Raw genomic sequence first — 22,516 nt, forward strand, 5'->3', positions numbered from 1 at the left:
CATTCAAACCTTTTGCTTATTATTTTGACTGCATATTCTTGATTGCTTTTCCTATGTAAGCATTTTCGACAAATTGAAAAACTTCCTTCTCCCAGTGGTTTGTCTTTAAGATCTAGGTCATAGTGCTGATAAAATGGAGAGTCCTAGAAACAAATCAACAATGCATAACTTGAAGAAATAACATTAATATAGAATACTTAAAAGTGAGACCATATTAGAATAATTATATTTGAAATTCACTAAAACAATGTTCTAAAATAGATTTTTATTTCTTTCATCCTTGTTAAAATTCATTTAAATTACATAATCCTGTTGAACTGCTTTTAGAAACTTAAACCAGAATTTAACAGTTTTCTAGAACAAAAGGTAAAATCTAACATCTTTGGGGCATATTTTTTCTCACATTAATACTTTAATATATCATAGACCTCTTAAGAAACAAATATTACTGTTAAAGTATTCATATCAGAATTTGTTCAAACCACAAATACGTTAGCTTAAAAAAAAATCTATCTACCTTCATCATTGCGCTCCTGGCAACATTTGTCACTCCTGGACGTTCAATTCCCATGTGAAACTGAAGAGGATCTATTACAGCTGCATTGCGTTTAAATAAGATAGAGGGAGCAACAAAAGAATATCCCTGGGGGTGGAGAAGTAAAAAAAATAACATAAAAGTCTGAATCCTTTAGTATGGAAGTAATAAATTTAGAGTAACTGCTAGGACCCTAGAATTTTTGAAGAAAGAGAAAAAAAGCAATTAAAAGATGGGCAGCTATTATTTTATTTAAGGTTTAAGATATATTTTTGATAGAAATCAAAAGGTAGACAGATGTTTTTAGAAGAAAAATATGCCACCTTCTGATATAGTTAGTTTAAAATTAAGAAATTTAAAAAATACAAATCATCTCAAAAAACAAATCATGAAAAATCTAAAAAAAAAATGACAAATCATCTCAAAAAAAACCAAAACGATTCCTAACCAGTTCTTTTTCATTGGTGACAAAATCACACATTTCAAAGTGGTTAGATTCCAAAGAAACATATAGTTAGGGAATTAAAAACAAGCTGAATTATTATTAGAACAAGTACTATTTTAAATTGGAAAAATCAATTTCATCATAAAGTTTACAATTTGTGAACACTTGATCCTATTATTGGATTACTTAGCCCAATTAAATTTAAAATAAAAATTTCATGCAATTCACAAACCTAACACAGTATACCAATACAATGATATATAAAAAGAACAATGATGCTCAAACCCAGATAAGATTACTAAATACTATTATTTATTTGTACTTGTATTTGTAATACATGATTTAAAGAAATAAAGCCTATTAGTCAGAAATCTCAAAGTATACTAGAGATCCTTTTTAAATTGCAAAATTTTTTTTTAAATGCTTAGCAAGTGGAAAATAGTTAAGATTAATTATTGAACAACATAAGAAATGAAACCAACAACTATAATGATCAACATTTTATTCTATATAGAATTTAAATAATTCAGCACATTTTCTATAAAAAGTTTCAAGAAATAAAAGCTATCATGTATAACTACAAATAAATCAATTTCTTTTGTATATCAAACTTTTTTTCTTTTTTGGCTAGACCTGTGATTTTATCAATGTAGGCAGCATCTAGAAAACTGGCAGAACAGTCTCTGCCAATGTAGATTAATCCCTTACCCTCAACTAACAGAGTCGTCTAGGGACACAGAGAACTTAAACGGGTCACTGAGGGCCACAGAGGTAGGACTTAAATCCAGGTCTTCTTGCCTCCAAAAGTGGCTCTCTATTCACTCCACCATGCTGTGTCTCATATAGCAATAATAAATTCTTAAAATACCTTTTGTTTAATAAATTATAACATCTAGCAAATGTAATTGATAGCTGTGGCCATACAATATCCCTTGCACTGCTAAGAAACATTTTAAGAAAATTTTCTTAAAAGACTTTTAAAACCATGTAATAATAGGAAAAACTAACAATCTATTTTTAAAATATATGTACACTGAATATATAAATGTATTTAGAGAGATAGGCTTTTTGAGATTACCTGAAATAGCCTTTCTGAACTTTGAGGCAGAGCTGCAGGAGAATATGTAGGATCCATTTCTGTAAACTCCTCTGCGAAATTACTGACATCTAACTCATCCCGGATTACTGGTTTAAATGGTGCTGGCACTTTTTTGGCAGCTAAATCATCCCAATTTATTTTCTAAAGCAAAAAAAAATTTAAATTAAAATTAATTAGTAATTCACAAAATAAGACAATAAGATAAAAATTATTTTGAACAGAATCACTAAATTTCAACTAATTAGATTAAAGGTAAGTAAGAGTTTAATTCTGTGACTTAAAGAAATGCAAATCACAGCTGTCATTCAGAATGCTATTTTTCGAAAGGTACCACATATTTTAGAATATTGTGGTATCCTCCAGAGGGCACTGCAATATCCTAGTTTACTACCAACAAAAAAGGAAAAAAATATTCTTTCATCCAGAAGTTTCTTAAAGGGTAGCAAGTTAAAGTGAAAATACAAAAATTTAAAATTCTTCCCAAAGAGGAAGACCAGCTGCTATTCTCTTGTCCCTAATTTCATTCTTAATTCCCAATAGGCACAGAGCTTTCACTTCCTCTCAATCCTTAATCCACATGTGTCCCACTCTTTCCTTTTCAGAACTGAAAGCACATTCTCTGATCCTATACCTTTTGTAGTTTTCTAATCATCTGACTTAGATTGTTTGAGAAGAGAGTAGTATTTGGAGGAGGAAGAATTATATACTCCTATAGAGGGTTTTTAGGAATTTCTAAATATTAAAAATATGATAACAGATAAAACCTCATTCAAGTTTTTTATTTTTTCCCTTCCTAGTACTTTAACAAATTATTAGTCTTTTAAAATCTGTAAAAAAAACAAACAAATCCATAGTCTCAATACATTCCCCTAAATGTTTATCTCAGAATTTCTTTTTAAATGATTCTGCGTATATAGTGTCAGGCAGTGACTAGTTTCCAATAGTGACTATATGATATTAATTAATAGCATGGAAAGTAATTTAAAAATCCGATGAACCTATATAATCCTATATGTCGCTCTATTAAATTTAATTAGTTAATACAAAGTGTTTTCCTTATGCCCTCTTGTGGAAGAAGTGGGAATAAATGTGATCATCGAATTTTCAAATCTGAAATGACCTTAAAGATCTAGATTCTAGTCCAACCCCTTCAATTCTATAAATTATGATATTAAAATCTAGAGAGGAAAGTAACTTGTCCAGGTCAACTGGCCATAGTAGATCTAGCCTCCCAGTTCAGTGCTGTTTTCACTAACACAGTAATGGTTTCCATTCAAAATTATCCCCTGGAGCCTTAGAGAGCATCCAGAAGGGCAATCTGGATATTAAAGGATTTTGAGTTCATGACCAGTTGAAGGATATGGGGATGTTTAGACTGGGAAAGAAAAGATATACAAGAGGCATGATCAGTATCTTTAAGTACTTAAGGGCTGTTACCTGAAAGAGTGATCAGAAGCTTTCTGTTCAGGACCAGAAGGAAGAGTTATAAATGTTACATAGAAATTGAAAGGAAAAAAAAACCACTTGAAAAACTTCTTAATTATTTACACTAAAGTAGAATGAGTTGCTTAGGCAGCCCAGGCAGTACTGTAAAAAGACTGAATGTGTTTGGAGTCAAGAAGTTGTTGGTGTTCAATTGTGCCTGACTCTTAGTGATTCCATGGACCAAAGCATACCAATACTATCCACTGGATTTTCTTGGCAAGGATATAGGAGCAGTTTGCCGTTTTTTTTTTCCCAGTGGACTGAGGCAAACAGAAATTAAGTGCCTTGTTCAGGGTCACAAAGCTAGTAAGTGTCAGAGGTTGAATTTGAATGCAGGTCTTCCTGACTCTAGGGCCAGTGCACTGTCAACTGAGTCATCCAGCTGCCTGTGCAGTCAAGACCTGAGTTCAAATCCTGTCTCAGACACCTAGCTATTAGACTGGGTCATGCTGGGCAAGTCACTTAAATCATTTATCTTAAGCTCAGTTTTCTCATTTGTAAAATGAGGGGGTCTGATGGCCTCTGATGTTTTTTCTAGCTCTAAATCTATGTCATTATAGTTGGAGATGTACTGACAGACTTTCTTCATTAGAAATCTTCAAAGCCTGGATATCTAATTGTTGAGAATGTTAAGGAGGGAATCAATCCTTTTTCAGATATGAGATGGACTAGAGAAGGCTACTGAGACACCTTCCGATTCTGAAATTCTATGAATTTTACTGACTGAGGTAAATTTTTAAACCAAAATGTTAAATTTTGTCTTTGAAAAGAGAGATGGTATTGTGAAATACTAATCTTTCTAGGTATATGACATTACAGAGGTCTCAGTTATATCTTGAGAAATTCACTTAATTTTTAAAAGTGCTCAGAAACTCATAATAGAATGTAAGTTTGTCTTTAAAACTTAGCTGCCCTTAAAATAACTTTTGAAAATTTTGATATTAGCTATCTAAAGTTTATTCTAAGAATCACATTTTTACTTTTTGCAATCTTAATAGTAATGTCAAGCTTGTACTTAATTTCTTTAAGTCTGTGATGTATATCAAAATTAATTAAAGAATATGTTTTCTTTTGAATAGAGAATCTTCACTCTTAGTCTGGGCATTTATTCTGGAAGCTGGAAAATAAAGATAATTGGGTTTTTTAATACTCAAAATTTTCTGGGTTTCAATGATTTTTTTTAATGTCTTCTGGGTAAATGATATACAAAGGTTTTTCTTAGGAAGAAAAAAACCCAAAAAGTTAATAGTGACTTTGGATTATAAATATCATTAGGTCCTACTTCACTGTTATTGTTCAGGTGTTTTGGTAGTGTCTGACTCTTCATGACCCCATTTGGGATTTTCTTGGCAAAGATACTGGAGTGGTTTGCCATTTCCTTATTCAGCTCATTTTATAGATGAGGAAACTGAAGTAAACATGGTTAAGCGAGTTGTCCATGGTCACATAGCTAGTAAGTGTCTGAGGCCAGATTTGAATAGATGTGTCTTCCTGACTTTGGTACAGCACTCAGTCCACTGCACCACCTAGCTGTCTCTTCATTAATATGATATTACTGCTTTAAATCCAAAAGCACAGAGGCTAGCAATGCTACATCTTTAGAGGGATACTAAGTTTGATGGATGTGTCCTGTCAATTTCATAATCCAAAGAATTAAAAAAAAATAACAACAACTGATCCTCCCCTCCCTCACCCCATGACAATCTTCTGGAATTTTTCTGGACAATACCAATCAAATAAACAACTAAACTGGTGGCTAAAGACAGTTATTAATCTTAAAAAATTATAGGTAAAAATTACTATCAAAAGTAAAAGAAATCCTATACTACTACAGATAAAACACCAAGAAATATGTAGATTCTAAATTAGTTAAGAGATCTTTTCTAGAAAAACACAAAACATCTCAGCATATTTGGACTGCTTTGTAAAATAAAAAATTTACTTGCATAAAAGTTAATAAAGTGATAGTAACATCTCATAAAATAAAAGTGACATAAAATACAAAACCCTTTTCCATTTAGAATGTATAAACAGTAGTGAATTTCTGGATTCAACCAATTCAACCAATGTAGTCTATTAGCATCATACTTTTACATAATATAAAGATAGTAGTGTCCTTAAAAGAAAATAACAATAAAAATAACTCAGGGAAAGGATTGTGGACAATCATTTTATAAAGCATAGTATTATACACACAGGAGACAAAATAAATATTAACTGATTTAATTTCACCTGAAAGAAGGGATGCTCTTTGATTTCATCTGCATCTCGTGGGCCACAACCCAATCTTTTCTTAGGATCCTTCATCAAGAGATGCTGAATTATATCTTTAGCTAAAGCACTCATTTCTTGGGGATATGGAGGTTCACTTTTTAATATTCTCCTGCAGATAAATACTTGCTATTAAAATACAGCATCCATGGTAGATGGTTAAATTAAATATTTCCTTAAGAAAACAAACATTAGCATAAGATACTTTATAATTGAATTAGACCTGGATAAATTTTACTTAGAAACATGTTTAAACATGAAGTACTGGGTTTCTTAAATGGAAGGAAATCAAGAATGAAGATTAAGGCATCACCCTTCAATGAAGAATTAAATACATTTTGATCTTTCCCTTTCTATTGATTCCATCCCTGCTATCTATGATTATTCCCAAGTTTCTCTATTCACTGCAAACAAAAATACTCATACTTCCCCCCCCTTTTTTTAAAGAAGCAATTGGGGTTAAGTAACTTGCTCAAGGTTACATGGCCAGGTGTTTCTGGGTGGGTGCTAAGTGTCTGAGCCTGGATTCGATCCCCAGGTCATCCTGACACTGGGGCCAGTGCTCTTATTCGCTGAGCCACCTGGCCACCCCTTCATACTTTCCCTTGATGCTGTCATCCCCTCAAGACACTGTGTTAAATCTCTCCTCTGTTGTACTTAAAAGTTTTAGAGGTGCCCTTGCTGGTTATCTCCATTTCCTTACCATTCACTCATTTCTTAACAACAAACATTTATTGGATTAAAATATAGAGTAACGTAAGGGACAGAATTGACTTGCCCAAATTTAAAATTCTTTTCAATTTAAAAATATCAGAGCATACATCACAACTAAAATCAGTGTTTAATTTTTAAATATATAGAAAAAAACCAAATCATACCCATCTTCCATTAAAATTTTTAACCTGTATGCCACCATATATCAAGATTAGCAGGAATGTAGGAGGTAGTAAACTAGAAGGAGACTATTAGAATCATTCTCAGGTACAACTCTTCTGATACTAGAAAAGAATCATTAAAGCTTTTCATAGAGAAAATATTTTATGGTTCTTAATGTCATAAAAGAGGCAAAGTCTATATTTCACACATACACACACATTATATATCATCTGCTTAACTTTCACACCTCTATGAAGTCTGATCTCAACTTATTTGTCCAGCTTCATTGGATATTATTCCTCCTCCAGTACTCTGGATCCACTCAGACTCAGGCTTCTTTTATTCTTCACACATGACATCCCCTCTTCTTTTAAGAGGCAACATAGGTTCTGTGTGTGTGTACACATATAAATAAATAAATATATTTTTTACATACACACACATATAGGCTCTGCCCCTTCTATAGAATTAAGGGTCATAAAATATTTTTCTATATGGTTCATGAACTAACAAATATAATAAAAATTCATTATTATAAATAACTTTAAAGATAAAAAAGGAATATGGAATAATATAAAGAAGGTCTATCTTAGAATTTGATATTCTTGGATTTGAGTCCCAACTCTAACACCAACTGTATATAGGCAAGTCACTAAACTTTTCAAGACCAAACAATTCTTTAAGATTACAAATCATAGAATGTAGAGGGAATTTATAAACAGAAGAGTTCCAAATTGAAGAAATCACAGGTTCATATTAAAACAATATAAAGGCTATGAAATTACATATGAAAAGAGAGTGGGAGGGGAAGCTAAGTTGCACAGTGAATAGAGCACTGGCCCTGGAGTCAGAAGGATGTGAGTTTAAATCCAGCCCTAGACACTTAACACTTACTAGCTATGTGACCTTGGGCAAGTCATTTAACCCCTATTGCCCTGCCTTCCCCGCTCCAAAAAGACAAAAAAGAGAGAGAGAGAGAGTAGGAAGGACTATTTAAAACTCCAAGGTATAATAAATAAGGCATAAAATTAGCACACAAAGCAAATAACAGGTTATTTAGTCTCTTTGGTTAGGTGAAAAAATTCCCCTAAATGGGTGAAAAATTCTTAATGTCTGTTAGAGGATTAAATCATATCATATAGTTATCCTATTTTAATGCCACAATTAACTACTTCTAAGTAGTCACACAGCGAAACAAAACTCTCCTTGCTTCAAAAAAGCAGTAAGTTATTAAGGGAACAGCAATGGCATTTCAAATTTTGATCAGATATTTCAGCAGTGCTATTCATTTGAAGAAATGAAGAAAGAAGAAAATTCCATTTTGAGTCATGTTTTTTTAGAATGAAGACAAAATCTTAGGACATAGAGAAGATCAGCAAAGATGGGAAAATACAAAAAAAATCAGTAGATCTTCATCCTTTCTCACAACTACTCCAGTAAAGACTGAGGAAGAGCATTAGACCAAATAATGATGAAGAAATTCAAGAAGAAACCCCAGTAAGTTATTTTCCCAGACTGCAAACCTCTCAAACTCCCTTGTATTTAATGCCTTTGTATATATTTGAATTTTCAACTTGTTATTTATATTTTTATTATATATTATATACATAATATATATTTTTATTTGTACTTATTTCTTCACCATTAGAATGTAAACTCATTGTGAGTAGGGATGATTAATTCTTTGTATTTTTATCCCTATCTCCTAGCACAGTACCTGGAACAATAATAGGTATTCAACAAGTACTTGCAGACTGACTGGTATTTGACACATACAATTGACTAATCCTGGATTGGGGATATGAATTTAGCTCCAGAAGCCCATAACTCTGGGCTGAGGTCTGCAGATGAGCACAATCAAGGCAAGGAACTCAGACCAAGCATGCACCTGCAATTCTGTCACTGTTAACCTGCAGAGTCTTTCTAACTAGCTGACAGGAGCTAGTGTCAGCAACTCTTTCCTGGAATTTATTTAACAAAGGAGGTGGCGACTGAGCAGAGCCTTGAAGGAGGATAAAGGGCAAACATGGAGGTAATATATTCTAGTCCTGGACAAATGGAAAGAAGGGGAAGATGGAAAGTCAAGTTAAGAAACAGCTAGTAATTCAGTTAGCCTGGAAGACAGAATGTGTGAAAGGATGTAATACGACATAATATAAAGGTAAATTGGAAACATTGTGGGTGGTTTTAAATGCCAAGATGAAGAGTTTATATTTTGTTCTAGAAGCAATGGAGAGCCCTTGAAAATTTTTGAGTAGGGCAATGACATGATCGGATTTTTGCTTTGGGAAGATTAATTTGACAGCTATATGAGAATGAATTAGAAAGAGGAGAAACTAGAAGTAGGCAGATCAAATAAGATGCTGGTATAATAGTTCAGTTAAGCGGTTAGAGTCTGAACCAAAGCATGAATGGAAGAGAGTTGAATAGAAAATCTGACATTTAATTAATTACAAGAAGCAAGAGAACCATGAAAAGGTAAACAGGGAAAAGAAATCATAAGGAACTTATCAGAGTTGAACTACTTACATTCATACACGGAAAAATGATAATTGTAACTTATGAAACTTTTCTCAGTATGAGAATAGTTGAAGGGAATAGAAATGTGTATATATATATGTATACATACATGTATATGTCTATACTGTAGGGCATATGGGCATATGAATGCATATGTGAGAATGTATATACATGTGTACAGGTATACATAGACAGTATGTAAATGGTACAAGACCAGTTGAATAGGAAGAGATGATACTTAAAAGGTGAAATTAAGAGGTGAGAGAAGAATATAGTGAGAGGAGATGGGGAGAGATAGAATGGGGTAAATTATTTCATATAGAAGAGGCAAGGGAAAACTGTTACAATGGAGGGGAAGAACAGGAAGGCAAAAAGGAATGAGTCAACCCTATTCTCAATGAATTTGGCTTAGGGAGGGAATCACATACTCACTAAATATGGTATCTCACCCTAAAGGAGATGGGGGGAAGGGGATGAAAGGAATATGATGGAAGGGAGGGCAGCCTGGGGGGGGGAGGGAAGCTGGAAGCACCCACTTTTGAAAAGGGACAGGATCAAATTTAGAAAATAGAACAAGTGGGAGATGGGATAGGAGGGAGGGAAATATAGTCAGTCTTTCACAATATATCCACTATGGAAATGTTTTGCATGGCTACACATGTACAGCCTATGTTGAATTGCTTATCTTTCCTATAAGGATGGGTGACGAGGAAGGTAGGGAAGGAATCTGGAATTCAAAGGTTTAAAATATATTATTATTATTATTATTACTAGTATTATTATTTTACATGTAACTGGGAAATAAGATATACAGGCACTGGGGCATAGAGATCCACCATGCCCTACTGGAAAGTTGGAGGGGGTATGAGGGAAGACATAGGAGAGAGAGAAGACTGAGGGAGAGGATATTCAGTGGGATCACTGTTTTGGGGTGATGGGTAGGGGAAAATGGGGAGAAAATTTGTAACTCAAAATATTGTGGAAATGAATGATGTAAACTAAAAAAAAATTAAATTAAATTAAAAAAAAAAGAAAATAAGTGACAGAGCTGGGATGGCAGGGGGCATACTGCTAGAGATGGGATAGAATATCTTGGAAGAGGGAGAGACTGTCAAAAAAAACTGTAATAAGGCTGAGGATTAAGATGAGGAAATGTGAAAGAATTTAGCTGATGAGATTACTGATAACCTGAAAGAACAGTTAAAGTAGATTGGTGGTGGTGCTGGAAATCAGATTCCAAGGGGAAAAGAAGTGTGGCAAGTGGAGGCAACAAAAACAGATCATTTTTTTCTAGGAGTATGGAAGTACAAAGACTTCTGTAGAAAAAAGTGAGATTAAATTGGAAGCCAGTAGATTATAACAAAAAAGAATATGTAGAAGTGATATAGAAGCATGGAATAAATTGATAAGATAATGCTTTCTCTGACAATGTCAATCAATCTATTTTGTTTAAATCATATATTTTTGCTTTTCAGGACATATGTGTAACTACTTCAAACCATAATTACCCATTTCCCCTGAACTTTCATAAGCATAATGCTAATTTATTTTTAAAATGGAGTTCAGTGATTGACCTTGTTCAAAGTAATCAAATTTTCAAAATCAAAATTTCAATTTGTAGTTTTTAACAATATTTTGTCAAATGAATGTATCAAACCAATAAAGTTTTCTCAGTATCTGAAGACAAAACATAAAAAAAAGGAAATTAGAAAATAAAACCATTTTGGATAAAAATTTCTGAGAATAAAGAGCTCTTTAAAATGTTTTATAAGTTGAAAATAATTTGTAATTGTTTTTCAAATAACTACTAGCAAGAAATCATCTTGACAATAAGATCAAACTGAAAAATAAAAAGACAGCTAGTCCTGCTCTATTTTTATAGTCGTATTTTTTCACAGTAAGAACTATTAATTAGAAAGTGTGAGTTAGTGAATTAGAATATAAGCTCATTGTGAGTAGGGACTGTTTTGTTATTTGTGCTTATATCCCCAAGGCTGAACATAGTGCCTGACACATAGTAGGTGCATAATAAATACTTGGTGACTAATTGATTGAAAGAGCAGTACTTTTGGTGGTAGTAAGAAAATGGAAACAAAGGACTACCTAAACAAATTGTACATGAAGAAACAATGCAACTCTTAATAGACTATAAATTGTAGGGCTGGTACCAATTTGTATTGAGGAGAGGGAGCTTCTTGGCTGGAAATTCCCATTACCAATGAAATTTCAGGTTGATACAAAGAATGCTGAATATAAAGAATTCAAAGAAGTATGGACAAACATGAACTGATGAAAAGTGAAATATGCAGAATTGAGAAATAAACATACACAATGACTTTAATAATGTAAAAGGGAATTTAAAACAGACAAAAAGAAACTGAATGCTGTACAGTTACAATGACCAAATGATTCAGAAGAGGTAGGAAAATTCTATTTATCTTCCCTTATATTGGTTGAAACATTGAGTGTGAAACACTGCATTTGCTATCAGACTCAGTAGTAATGTTGGTTAGCTTTGATAAACTTTATTTTATTTTTATTTGCTTTTTGGAGAGCAATTGGAGTTAAGTGACTTGCCCAAGGTCACATGGCTAGTTTTGTGTTAAGTGTCTGAGGTCGGATTTGAACTCAGGTCCTCCTGATGCCAGGGCCACTCATTGTGCCACCTAGCCGCCCCTGTATCTATCTTTAAATAGAAATTCTTGATATAAATTTGTTCTATTTCAGTGATTAAAGATATTTATAAAAATATTTAACACATACATGTAAATTGTATATATAATTTTGTGAGCTTCTAGAAGCTCTTTCTAGAAGCGAAGGAAATTTGTTTGGAGTCGCCAAGACCTGTCTTCAAGGTCTACATCTAACAAATGTTTATGCTATGTTTCCATAACTTAAAAATAACATGTTAAATTTAAATAAATCTTTATCTTGTCTTCTTATATAATTTTTTTGGGGGGGTGAGGCAAGGGGTTAAGTGACTTGCCCAGGGTCACATAGTTAATAAGTGTCAGGTATTTGAGGCTGTATTTAAACTCAGGTCCTCCTGACTCCAGGTTGGTGCTCTATCCACTATGCCACCTAGCTACCCACTCACATAATTTAATGAACATAAATAGCATCACTTTTAATGAGAAAACTTCGATTTAAAATAGTAATATAGTCACTTATGTGAGTTAGTGCTAATTCTGTAATTAAGACTTAAGACTTGTGATTTCTAGCATCATGCTGATATAAAAATGAGGTCATATCCACACTTTTTAAAAAATGAGAAAGGAAATCCTTTACAATGCAGTTTTTTTCAAACCTTACTACCTTTGGTTGCTCAAAAGACATATGTAAATAGCTTTGATTTTTGAAGCACAAAAGAAATATGATAAAAAGATAAATGCTAAAAGAGCAAAGGGTTATATTCTGCTGGTCAATCATAGATCGACAAAATATGTTCATATGGCATGGGCTGGGTAGGCAGGCCCACAATGTGGTAACCATTACCACTTGTATTTGTCTCAAAGGTGTTGGGAACACAAGGCCTAAGATATATGTAGGATTATGAGTGGTTCTTTAGGTACAACTTCACTGGCCTCATGTGGAAAACTTTCTTCTATATTATATCACTTTTAGAAATGCTAGATCTTTTTTTCCCATTTAAAACAAGAACAATTCTCTGAATATTAAATATCTTTGACCACAAAAATACTTTTGGTATGCCACAAAATTCTCTACAATTCCCTGAGATTTCAAACTTAACTTTGGGACTCTTTGAATAGAAAAATAAAACCTTTAATTTTATATTTCTACTGCACATAGCTATATTTCAGTATTAAACCAAATTGTATCCTTGACCATACTAATATAATACTTGAATGTAGGCAGCAAATAATGAAGGAAAACTAAGCAAAACTGGTTACTTACTTCCTGTATTGAAGAACCTTAAAATCTATTTTAGCACAATTAATAATAAAGCTCTTTAGATAGTGAACAACCATGTAAATTTTATCTCAGATTTAAACTTAGATTTTTATATTATTTGTTTTTGTTCACTCTTTGTAAATCAATTCTGTCTTTGTAAATCAAAATCGCTAGCATATTTCTTTCTAAATACAATGAATGGTTCTAACTACATGGAAATTCTCCAAATAAGCTTTTCCAACAAACCTGAAATAAGATTTATGTTTTAATCTGCTTCCTGTGGCACTTTAATCAGCTTTAATGAAAAACCAACACATTTATTTTATACTTACCTAGATATTTCAGCTTGGGAATTTTTTTCTCCATCAACAGTAAACGGAGATGCTCCAGTTAATAACTCATACATAAGAACACCTAAACTCCACCAGTCAACTGCCTATAAAACAATAATCATTATATTTTACAGAATTATTAACAAATAAGATTAAAAAGGAAATAATTATTTCTATAACAAAAATTCAATAATTTTAGCAAATATTTTAACACAAAGTTTTGTACTATTTCTATATGTACATATGTGTGTGCATTTATATGCACATGCAAAAATTAAGGAAGATTAAATTATCAACATAAAAAAATTAGAGAACTAACACCAAGGTAGTTTATTAGGCAATAGTAAAAATAACAATATAATAAATAGCTTCATTTGCTCTCCCTAGATAATTCTGGAACTCATGACTTTGAAGAATTTATAGTAGTGAATAAACTAGTGACATAATAACATAAAAGTTACATTTGTCAGCATGTCCCTAAATTCAAACACAAAATACTCCCTCAAAATGAAGTCTCTTGACTAGATCAACAAAAGTGGGGGAAAAGTCATGTTGAGGAATATTGTTATCATTCCCAGGGTTTTTGAGCTTGGAACATAGTAATTGCTTAATAAATTGATAATCAATTGATTCTGAAACTTCCTAAATCAGTTTTTCTTGTAAAAAGTGTCTTAAATATATTTTGTAATCTTTACAGGGGAGAATCATAAATTTAGATTTGAGATACATCTGACTGGTCTGAATATGTGCTGCACCTTTCCTCTTCATCTAGTGTGTACAAACACTAGACTAAGGTTGATAATTGGTGTTAATTTTCAGCCTATATACTGTTTTCCTTTCAGAGAGACATAATTTTAGGGGTTTGGTTTATACTTAGGGATGGCCTATATTCAGACTAAATTTATAAATGTTGTTATATGATTGAGAACATGGAAAAGTACATGTTTCTTTTTAAAATGTTACTTATAATGAAAATTATTCCTCTTGAAAAATCAGATTACTTAAGACTTGACTCTAGAAGACAAAGCTCAAGCCAATATGAGATTTTAAATTGAATTCTAACCTTTAAAAAAAAGCATACTTGAATTATTCCTGATGTACCAAAATAAACATAAAAAAATGTAAGAACTTTAAGGCTTACAACAGTATCACATGCAAAGGAATAAATGTGTTTATAAGAAATTGAATTCAAAATCTAGAAATTTTGGCAATGAAAAAATAACTGCAAGTAAGTAAAAATACCTTTCATAAAACCATGACAGGTACTCAAGAAATGTTTGTTGAATGAGAAAAACAAATAAAACAAAACTATTAGGAGGGAATAAACCATCACTTCACTAATTCGGTCCTTAGCTTCCTCATTTAAAAAAGGAAGGAATTGGACTAGATAAATAGAAACACAAGAGGTTGGAATACACAATTTTCTTTAGCTACATTGCTCTTTTAGTTCCTGAGTAGTGATTTTTGAGATTTTTTTTTTTTTAATAAGCAATCGGGGTTAAATAACTTGCTCAAGGTTACACGGCCAGTTATTTCTGGGTGTGGTGCTGAGTATCTGAGCCCAGATTTGATCCAGGTCATCCCAACACTGGAGCTGGTGCTCTTACTCACTGAGCCACCTGGCCGCCCCGATTTTTGAGATTTTTAACAGCTCATAAAGTTGTATAGAATTCAAGTTTTCAATTTTTGTATAAAAGTTAAGGCACAGAAAATAGCCAAATTAATTCAGCAATTTCTAAAATTATAGGCTTTTACTGCAACATGAGGTAAAGAGTACTGGAGTTGGAAAGAGGAAGCCTGGGTAAAAGTTTTGCCTCAGATACCTAATAAACTATAGCTACTTTAGTTGTGTGATCATAGGTAAATACCTGTTTTCCTCATCTAAATAAATAGGGATAATAATATTTATAATTCATAGGATTGTGAATTTTAACTTTAATAATTTGAAGGATCAATAATTTCATCAATGTAGATAGTACCTGTAATAATACCAACAGCAATACATTTAATGCCTTCTCTTCCAGTGTGATTTTTGTCTTTATTGTTCTTTAAATTCTCTACTAAAAATGCTGGGGAGGATGGAGATGGCTTTCTTTAGTCCTCTTAACATTGCCTGGTTACCAAAGATGCATGTGGGTATTAGTTACCCCCCACTCTGGCTCACGTTACTTCCAATGATACATTTTTTTTCCTTTTAAAATTTATTGTTAGTTTACAACATTCAGTTCCACAAGTTTTTGAGTTCCAAATTTTATCACCCTCCTTCTCCCCCCTCCCCAAGTTGGCATGTAATTCAATATAGGTTCTACATATACCTTCACATTAAACATATTTTCACAATAGTCAAGTTGTAAAGAAGAATGATAACCAATGGAATGAAGTATGAGAAAGAAGAAACAAAACAAAAAAGAGAGAGATCAAATAGTTTGCTTCAATCTGCATTCAGACTCCATAATTCTTTCTCTGGATGTGGACAGCCTTCTCCATCACGAGTCTTTTGGAGTGGTCCTAGAACCTTGCATTGCTGAGAAGAGTCAAGTCTACCAAAGTTAGTCATCACAGATACAATACATCTGTAATTATGTACAATGTTCTCCTGGTTCTTCTCCCCTCACTCAGCATCAGTTCATAGAAGTTTTTCCAGGTTATTATGAAGTCTCTCTGCTCCTCATTTCTTATAGCTTCAATGATACATTTCTGATGATAATCTTTACATCAGTGGTGTCAAACTCATATAGAAATGGTGCCACTAAAACTACCTAAGCATTCTTGTAGGGCTGCATATCAACTTAGAAAATTTCATATTAACCTTGCCTATATTCTATTATATTTTTTTGTTAATTTTGTTAAATATTTTCCACTTTGGTTCACTACTCACTACTGAATAGTGAGATATTATGGGACACAATGCAGCCTTTGATCTTATGTTTGACACCTCTGATTGATACCACTTCAGTTGCACAAATCTTTATTTGCAATGTGCTGCAGCCTGCTCATGAGTCTCTTCATTGCCCTTAGGGTAATCATATTGTTGTTAAAAAGACAGGCCTTTTGTGAACTGATACAACCATTCTAGAAAACAATTTGGAACTATGCCCAAAGGGCTATAAAACTATGTATACCCTTTGATCCAGCAACAGCACTACTGTGTCTGTATTCCAAAGAGATCAAAAAAGAGGGAAAAGGACCCACACAAAAATATTTATAGTAGCTTTTTTTCATGGTGGCCAGGAACTAGAAATTGAGGGGATGCCCATCAATTGGGGAATGGGTGACCAAGTTGTGTTATATAATGTAATGGAATGCTATTGTTCTATAAGAAATGATGAGCAGGTGGATTCCAGAAAAACCTGGAAAGACTTACATGAACTTATGCTCAGTGAAGTGAGCAGAACCAGGAGAACATTGTACACAGTAACAGCAACACTGTATGATGATGAACTATGATAGACTTGAATTAGTCTTCTCAGAAATACAATGATCCATGACAATTCCAAATGACTCAGGATGGAAAATGTTATCCACATTCAAAGAAAGAACTATAAAATCTGAATGCAGATCAAATCATACTATTATCACTTTCTTTGCATGTTTTTTCCCTTTTGTTCTGATTCTTCTTTCACAATATAACTAATGTGGAAATCGATTTAATATGATTGTACATGTTAACCTATATCAGATTGGATGCTGTCTTGGGGGGGAGGGAAAAAAATTTGGAAATCAAAATTTTACAAAAATGAATCTTGAAAACTATCTTTACATATAATTGAAAAAAATACTATTGAGATTAAAAAAAAGATGGGTCTTTGATTCATGAATAAGTTTGGGGTCATTAGAAGAACTGCATACTTTCCCAAAGGCAATCCATCCCACTCTCCTTGTTTTTTTTTAGATTTTGGGCCCAGTTTGTTGTCTGACTTGTGAACTGTCCATTTAACCTTCTATCATTATCACAATTTTGAAAACAGGCATTGTAGCTTTCCACATATTTTTCCTTTATTGATAGGTCAAACTTGAGTGAAAGTTAATCTCATTTAGGAGACTCTGAAATGCTCCAGGACTAAATGCAATCACCATTCAATATTACCTGCAAATGGGAGCATTTGGAAGATTATATCAACTATGGGGAATTTCTTTTCCATTTGGACTCAAGAGCTGGATATCCTCCATGACAGTGGAAAACACCTTTGGTGAACATCTATCTCCTTGTTTTATGCTTTCCTAGATACTGACAAAAGGATCGCATCCAACAAGGCTTCCCTGCCTTCTACGGTGGTGTTCTGTACCACTGAACAAAATTCTTTTTTATAGTCAAAAACAATAAGAAAAGCAAGATCTTGTATTCTGTGTCACCTTTGGGAAACTGTGACTATATTAAGACATGATCTGCTAAAGACAGTAGTTTAAGAAAAACTTCCCTTTCATTATTATGACATGTAATATTAATGTATAATATATATTACATATGATTGTAATCATGTTTTTATTTTAATTTTGTATATCTGTCAAAATTGATAAATATATTTATTAATTTGTTTTATATATAATATTAATATTTTATTAAAATACCTTCATTAAGGGTACCCTAGAAACAAGTATAAATTAACTCACATAAAAAATTTTTGTCAAGAAGGAAAAGTAGGCATAGAGGCCAGAAGATATAAATATTCTCTTATCTCTATTTTCTGGCAACAATATGTTTTTCTCATGCTTTTGGTGACCTCCTCTTTTTAAGATCGTTTAACAACCTCTCAATTACCCTTAAATTGCTTGTGATTTTAGCACACACTTCCTCTGGATACAGATTTGATTAATTTTCTTTAGTGGCACTTCTTTGTTTTCTAAGGGTATTGGGACTGTTATAATCCAGATGTGATAGCTCCATTATCACTGATGGTGGAAAGATGATGAACAAAAATGTTTGCTCTTTTCCATTTCTTGTTCTATTCTCAGCCTCCTTTCACTTTCTTATATTTCCCTTAGCTAATTTTGATTAGGTGGGCCTCTTCCCAAACATTTAAAATTTATTTTTACTTTTGTTTTTTTTTTTTAGTTTTATGAAGTGACCTTGCTTATAAAATGATGATCATGCACTATTTTCTAATATAAGATATTACAAGTGATTTCATGCTGTGAACTCAGTTTAAAGCCTTGGCTGTTATTTCTCTTCACTAGGCAAGGTGCTCAAGGGTTTGTTTGTTTGTTTTTTGATGGAGGTGGTTTCTAGATTCTTTTGGTCTCTTCCTTGTGGCAATTAATTTACATGAGCTAAATTTTCTTAGTCTATGTCAATGTTTATTCTTTTAGTCATTTTCCAATTGTCTGCTTCAAAAATCTGTTTAAAGAGATTAGGCTGGAGTTGCCTCAATTATTCATCCTATCTTTGCATTTTAATTTTTCTTCTAGCTTTATGTGGATTTTTATCTTCACTACAACTAATCAATGGTACAACTATATATGGAAAGCTTATTTGGTAATAACCCATAGTCATTATCTTAAGCAGTTATTTCCTGTCATAACAGAATCAGCTTCATTTTTATGATCTTATTTGATATTCACTATTTTTGTATTTGCCAATTCACTTTTTGAAGAAAAGAGTCATCTCTCAGATGACAGGAGGCTTCCATGTCTACAAACCTTTGACACCCTTTTCTATCTTATTCCTGAACCATCTTTTCTAAAATATTTTTGTTGACTTTCCCTTACACTCATCTTTGTGTTAAAATCATCAGATATTTTAAAATATTGTGATTTAATTTGAAGAGGATTATGAAATGTATCACAGATTTTTTTTTGGTTTTTTTTGGAGGGCAATTGGGGTTAAATGATTTGTCCAAGGTCACAAGGCTAGTTTTTGTGTTAAGTGTCTGATGCTGGATTTGAACTCAGGTCCTCCTGACTCCAATATCACAGAATTTTTTGTCGTCATTCTTTACAACAGATTTTTGACATATGTTACAATTATTTTCAAGCTGATCTTGTAGAGGTAACAAAATGTCCCATGAAATGATGTTTCTTTTCCTTAGATACATGATAAAATTAAGTAATAACTTTTCTCTGTGATTCTCCAAAGAGAACTTGTGTTTACTCTTCCATATGAGTGCAACTTCTTGTGCCTTCTAGTTTCATATACAGCGAGGCTGTTAAAACTGACAGAACTAAGTTCCTTTAGTAGTATTTCCATTTGTTGGTCCTTGGACAAGGATTTCACATTTAAATTGTCAACAGCTAAATTAATTTCTGAAGCAATCTTAAAAATGCTGATTCCTTGTATTTTTTGTCCCCTTTTCAGTCATTCTACTTCTGCCATCACAGATGCACAGAAGGAGTATGGAAAAGAGTGGGGGTCATTTTTTATTTTCTTTGTTTTCATGAATTGCCATGGTTAAAGGATTCATCACTAAGTAGCCATTTTACTGGTGATGAGCTTTTCTGTAGTTAGGATGCTTCTCAGAGAACAGGTATAATTTGCTGCTGAGATTGTACTCAAAGCCATTCTAGTATGAAGAAATCTACAAAGTTTATTATGCTGTACTGGAATAACCAAGTATCCAGGGGCACCTCTAAGCAGTGATGAGGCACTAGGGCAGGGTTTTGTAAAAATACTATCCTTAAGGTATTATGTAAATTTGAATTATTATTACAATTATTGATTGCTTATTGGGAAAATCAGCTATATTTTCTAAAAAAACTTCCAACTAAAGCAATTAGCAGATTAAAAAATCAGTTTTTTAGAGAATTTCTATCTGTCCAAACAGTTCCTCTGGAGAAGAGATACCTCCACAATGGCCTTCTTATATTTTTCTTTTAGATGTGAAATGTGATCATTAGGGTCAGGCTAACCCAAGGCAATTTATGGGGAAGAAAGATGCTTTACAAGAAGGTTTAGAGCAAGACTATGATGACTGGAAATAGGAATCTTAACCTAACAAGGCATCATCATTTTAAGGGTTACATGGGATACACAGGAATTATAATGATATGGAAAGATAAGAGACTATTTTTTTTAAAAAAAGGTCCTAGAACAGAATTAGAGTTAGGCCTATGATATTATATGTGTTAATTACTTGTTTATTTATTTATTTTTTGTTGTAGAGGAAAAGGATATTATAATTTTTTGCCTGCCAAGAATGATTATAGGGTAGGGGCAGCCAGGTGGCTCAGCGAGTAAGAGCACCGGCTCCAGTGTCGGGATGACCTGGGGATCAAATCCAGGCTCAGATACTTAGCACCACACCCAGAAATAACTGGCCGTGTAACCTTGAGCAAGTTACTTAACCCTGACTGCTTTAAAAAAAAAAAAAGAATGATTATAGGAGGAAAAGCAATAAGGAGAAAAATGAATTTGCCAAATTAAGACTTGTTTTAAAAAAAGAGAGATTTTGCTATACATGTTCATCTCAGGAAGCTTCCATGATAATACTGATTTAGTGCAAGATGGTGGGAGAAAGAAAAAAAAAGGATTAGATTTCTAGGAGAATCATTAAAAAAACCTGGAAGATTTTTTATATTTAATTTTTCACTCACAAAGATTATCAAAATTATCAAGCCGATAGCCAAATGGGTTACTTTGTCTTACACACAAAACAAAAGCAGAGGAAGAAACCAGGAATGGGGAAAATATCACTGCTTGCCTTCTTAATTTTTTTTTTTTGATTTTTGGAGGACAGTTGGGGTTAAGTGACATGCCCAAGGTCACATGGCTAGTTTTTTTTGTGTGTGTTAAGTGTTTGAGTCCGAATTTGAACTCAGGTCCTCCTGACTCCAGGGCCACTATCTATTCACTGTGCCACCTAGCCACCCCCTTAATTTTTATTAGTGACCGTTCATATAGCAAAAATTAACTAATAAAAAAAGGAGAGTAAAATCAGAAATGCCCATAATTCAAGGAGATATTTTCTTTAGTATTGTTTTGTACCTCTTTAACCAGGTTGTTAATTTCACTTTTTATAATTTTCTTGAATGCTTCAATCAATCAATAAAGATTAACTAATATCTACTATGTGCCAGACAATGTACTAAATGCAGAGGTTACAAAAAGAGGTACAAGATAGTCCCTGCCCTTAAGGAGTTTATAATTTAACGGGGAGACAACAAGCAAACAAATATACACAAAGCAAACTATATATAGGATAAAAAGGAAATGATGAACAGAAGGAAGGCACTAGAATTAAGTGGGGTTGGACAAGGCTCCTTGTAAAAGATGAGATTTTAGTTGTAACTTAAAGGAAGTCAGAGAAGTCACTAAGTGGAGTTGAAGGAGGAAGGTGCAACAGCCAGAGAAAATGCCCAGTGCCTAGAGAAGAAATGTTTTGTTCATGGATTGACTAGGAGGCCAGTATCACTAGATTGAAGAATATGTATCAGTGAGTAAAGTGTAAGAAAAATGGAAAAGTAGAAGGGGGCAGGGTTATGAAGGGCTCTGAAGGCCAAAAAGCATTTTGTATCTGATCCTTGTGGCAAAAGAGAATTACTAGAATTTACTGAGTATGTAAGGAAAGAAGGGAAGGTGACATGATTGGACCGAGCTTTAGAAAAATCACTTTGGTTGCGGAATGGAGAATGAACTAGAGTGGAGAGAAGGTTGGGGCAGCTAGACCCACTAGCAGGTTACTGTAGTGGTCTGGGTGTGAGGTGATGAGGGCATGCAGTAGAGTTGTCTCTAAAGGAGAAAACAGGGCATAATTGAGAGATGTTGCAAAAGTGAAACTGACAGGCCTTAGAAACAGCTTGGATATGGGGGGTGAGAGATGATGAGTCCAGAACAACTGCTGGGATGAAAGCCTGGGGGACTAGGACAAAGTTTAAGAAGTGCTAAAGGGGTAACGAGTGGGAAAAGCTTAAGAAGCCCTGCAAAGTAGTAAGGAAGGAAGGAGGAGAAGGTAATCTTTGGGGAAAGACAGTGAGTTCCATTTGGACATGTTTAATTTAAGATGTTTACTGAGCATAAATAATTTTGAGATGTCTGAAAGGTAGCTGGAGATGCCAGATTATAGGTCAGTAGAAATTAGGAGAGGATAGGTAGATTTGAGAGTCATTAT

At 33.2% G+C, this 22,516-nt stretch overlaps 1 protein-coding gene across 2 annotated transcripts in view; it reads right to left on the minus strand.

Annotated features, from left to right (window-relative positions):
* RPS6KA5 (ribosomal protein S6 kinase A5) overlaps positions 1-22,516 on the minus strand; it is a 261,593-nt gene that overhangs the window by 77,231 nt on the left and 161,846 nt on the right. Inside the window, exons 7-11 of one of the 2 annotated variants that reach the window (XM_069085996.1) lie at positions 13,476-13,579; positions 5,797-5,947; positions 2,059-2,220; positions 518-643; positions 10-143 (exon numbers count right to left, since the gene is read on the minus strand). In XM_069085996.1, coding sequence (XP_068942097.1) covers positions 10-143; positions 518-643; positions 2,059-2,220; positions 5,797-5,947; positions 13,476-13,579 — 677 coding nt within the window. The remainder of the gene's footprint in view (positions 1-9; positions 144-517; positions 644-2,058; positions 2,221-5,796; positions 5,948-13,475; positions 13,580-22,516) is intronic. The other variant, XM_069085998.1, reaches the window with a different exon arrangement.

The sequence above is a fragment of the Petaurus breviceps genome, unplaced genomic scaffold (assembly GCF_028583685.1).
Source record: "Petaurus breviceps papuanus isolate PSGF00001 unplaced genomic scaffold, PetGlider_PUasm1.0 177, whole genome shotgun sequence".
Taxonomy (NCBI): Eukaryota; Metazoa; Chordata; class Mammalia; order Diprotodontia; family Petauridae; genus Petaurus; species Petaurus breviceps.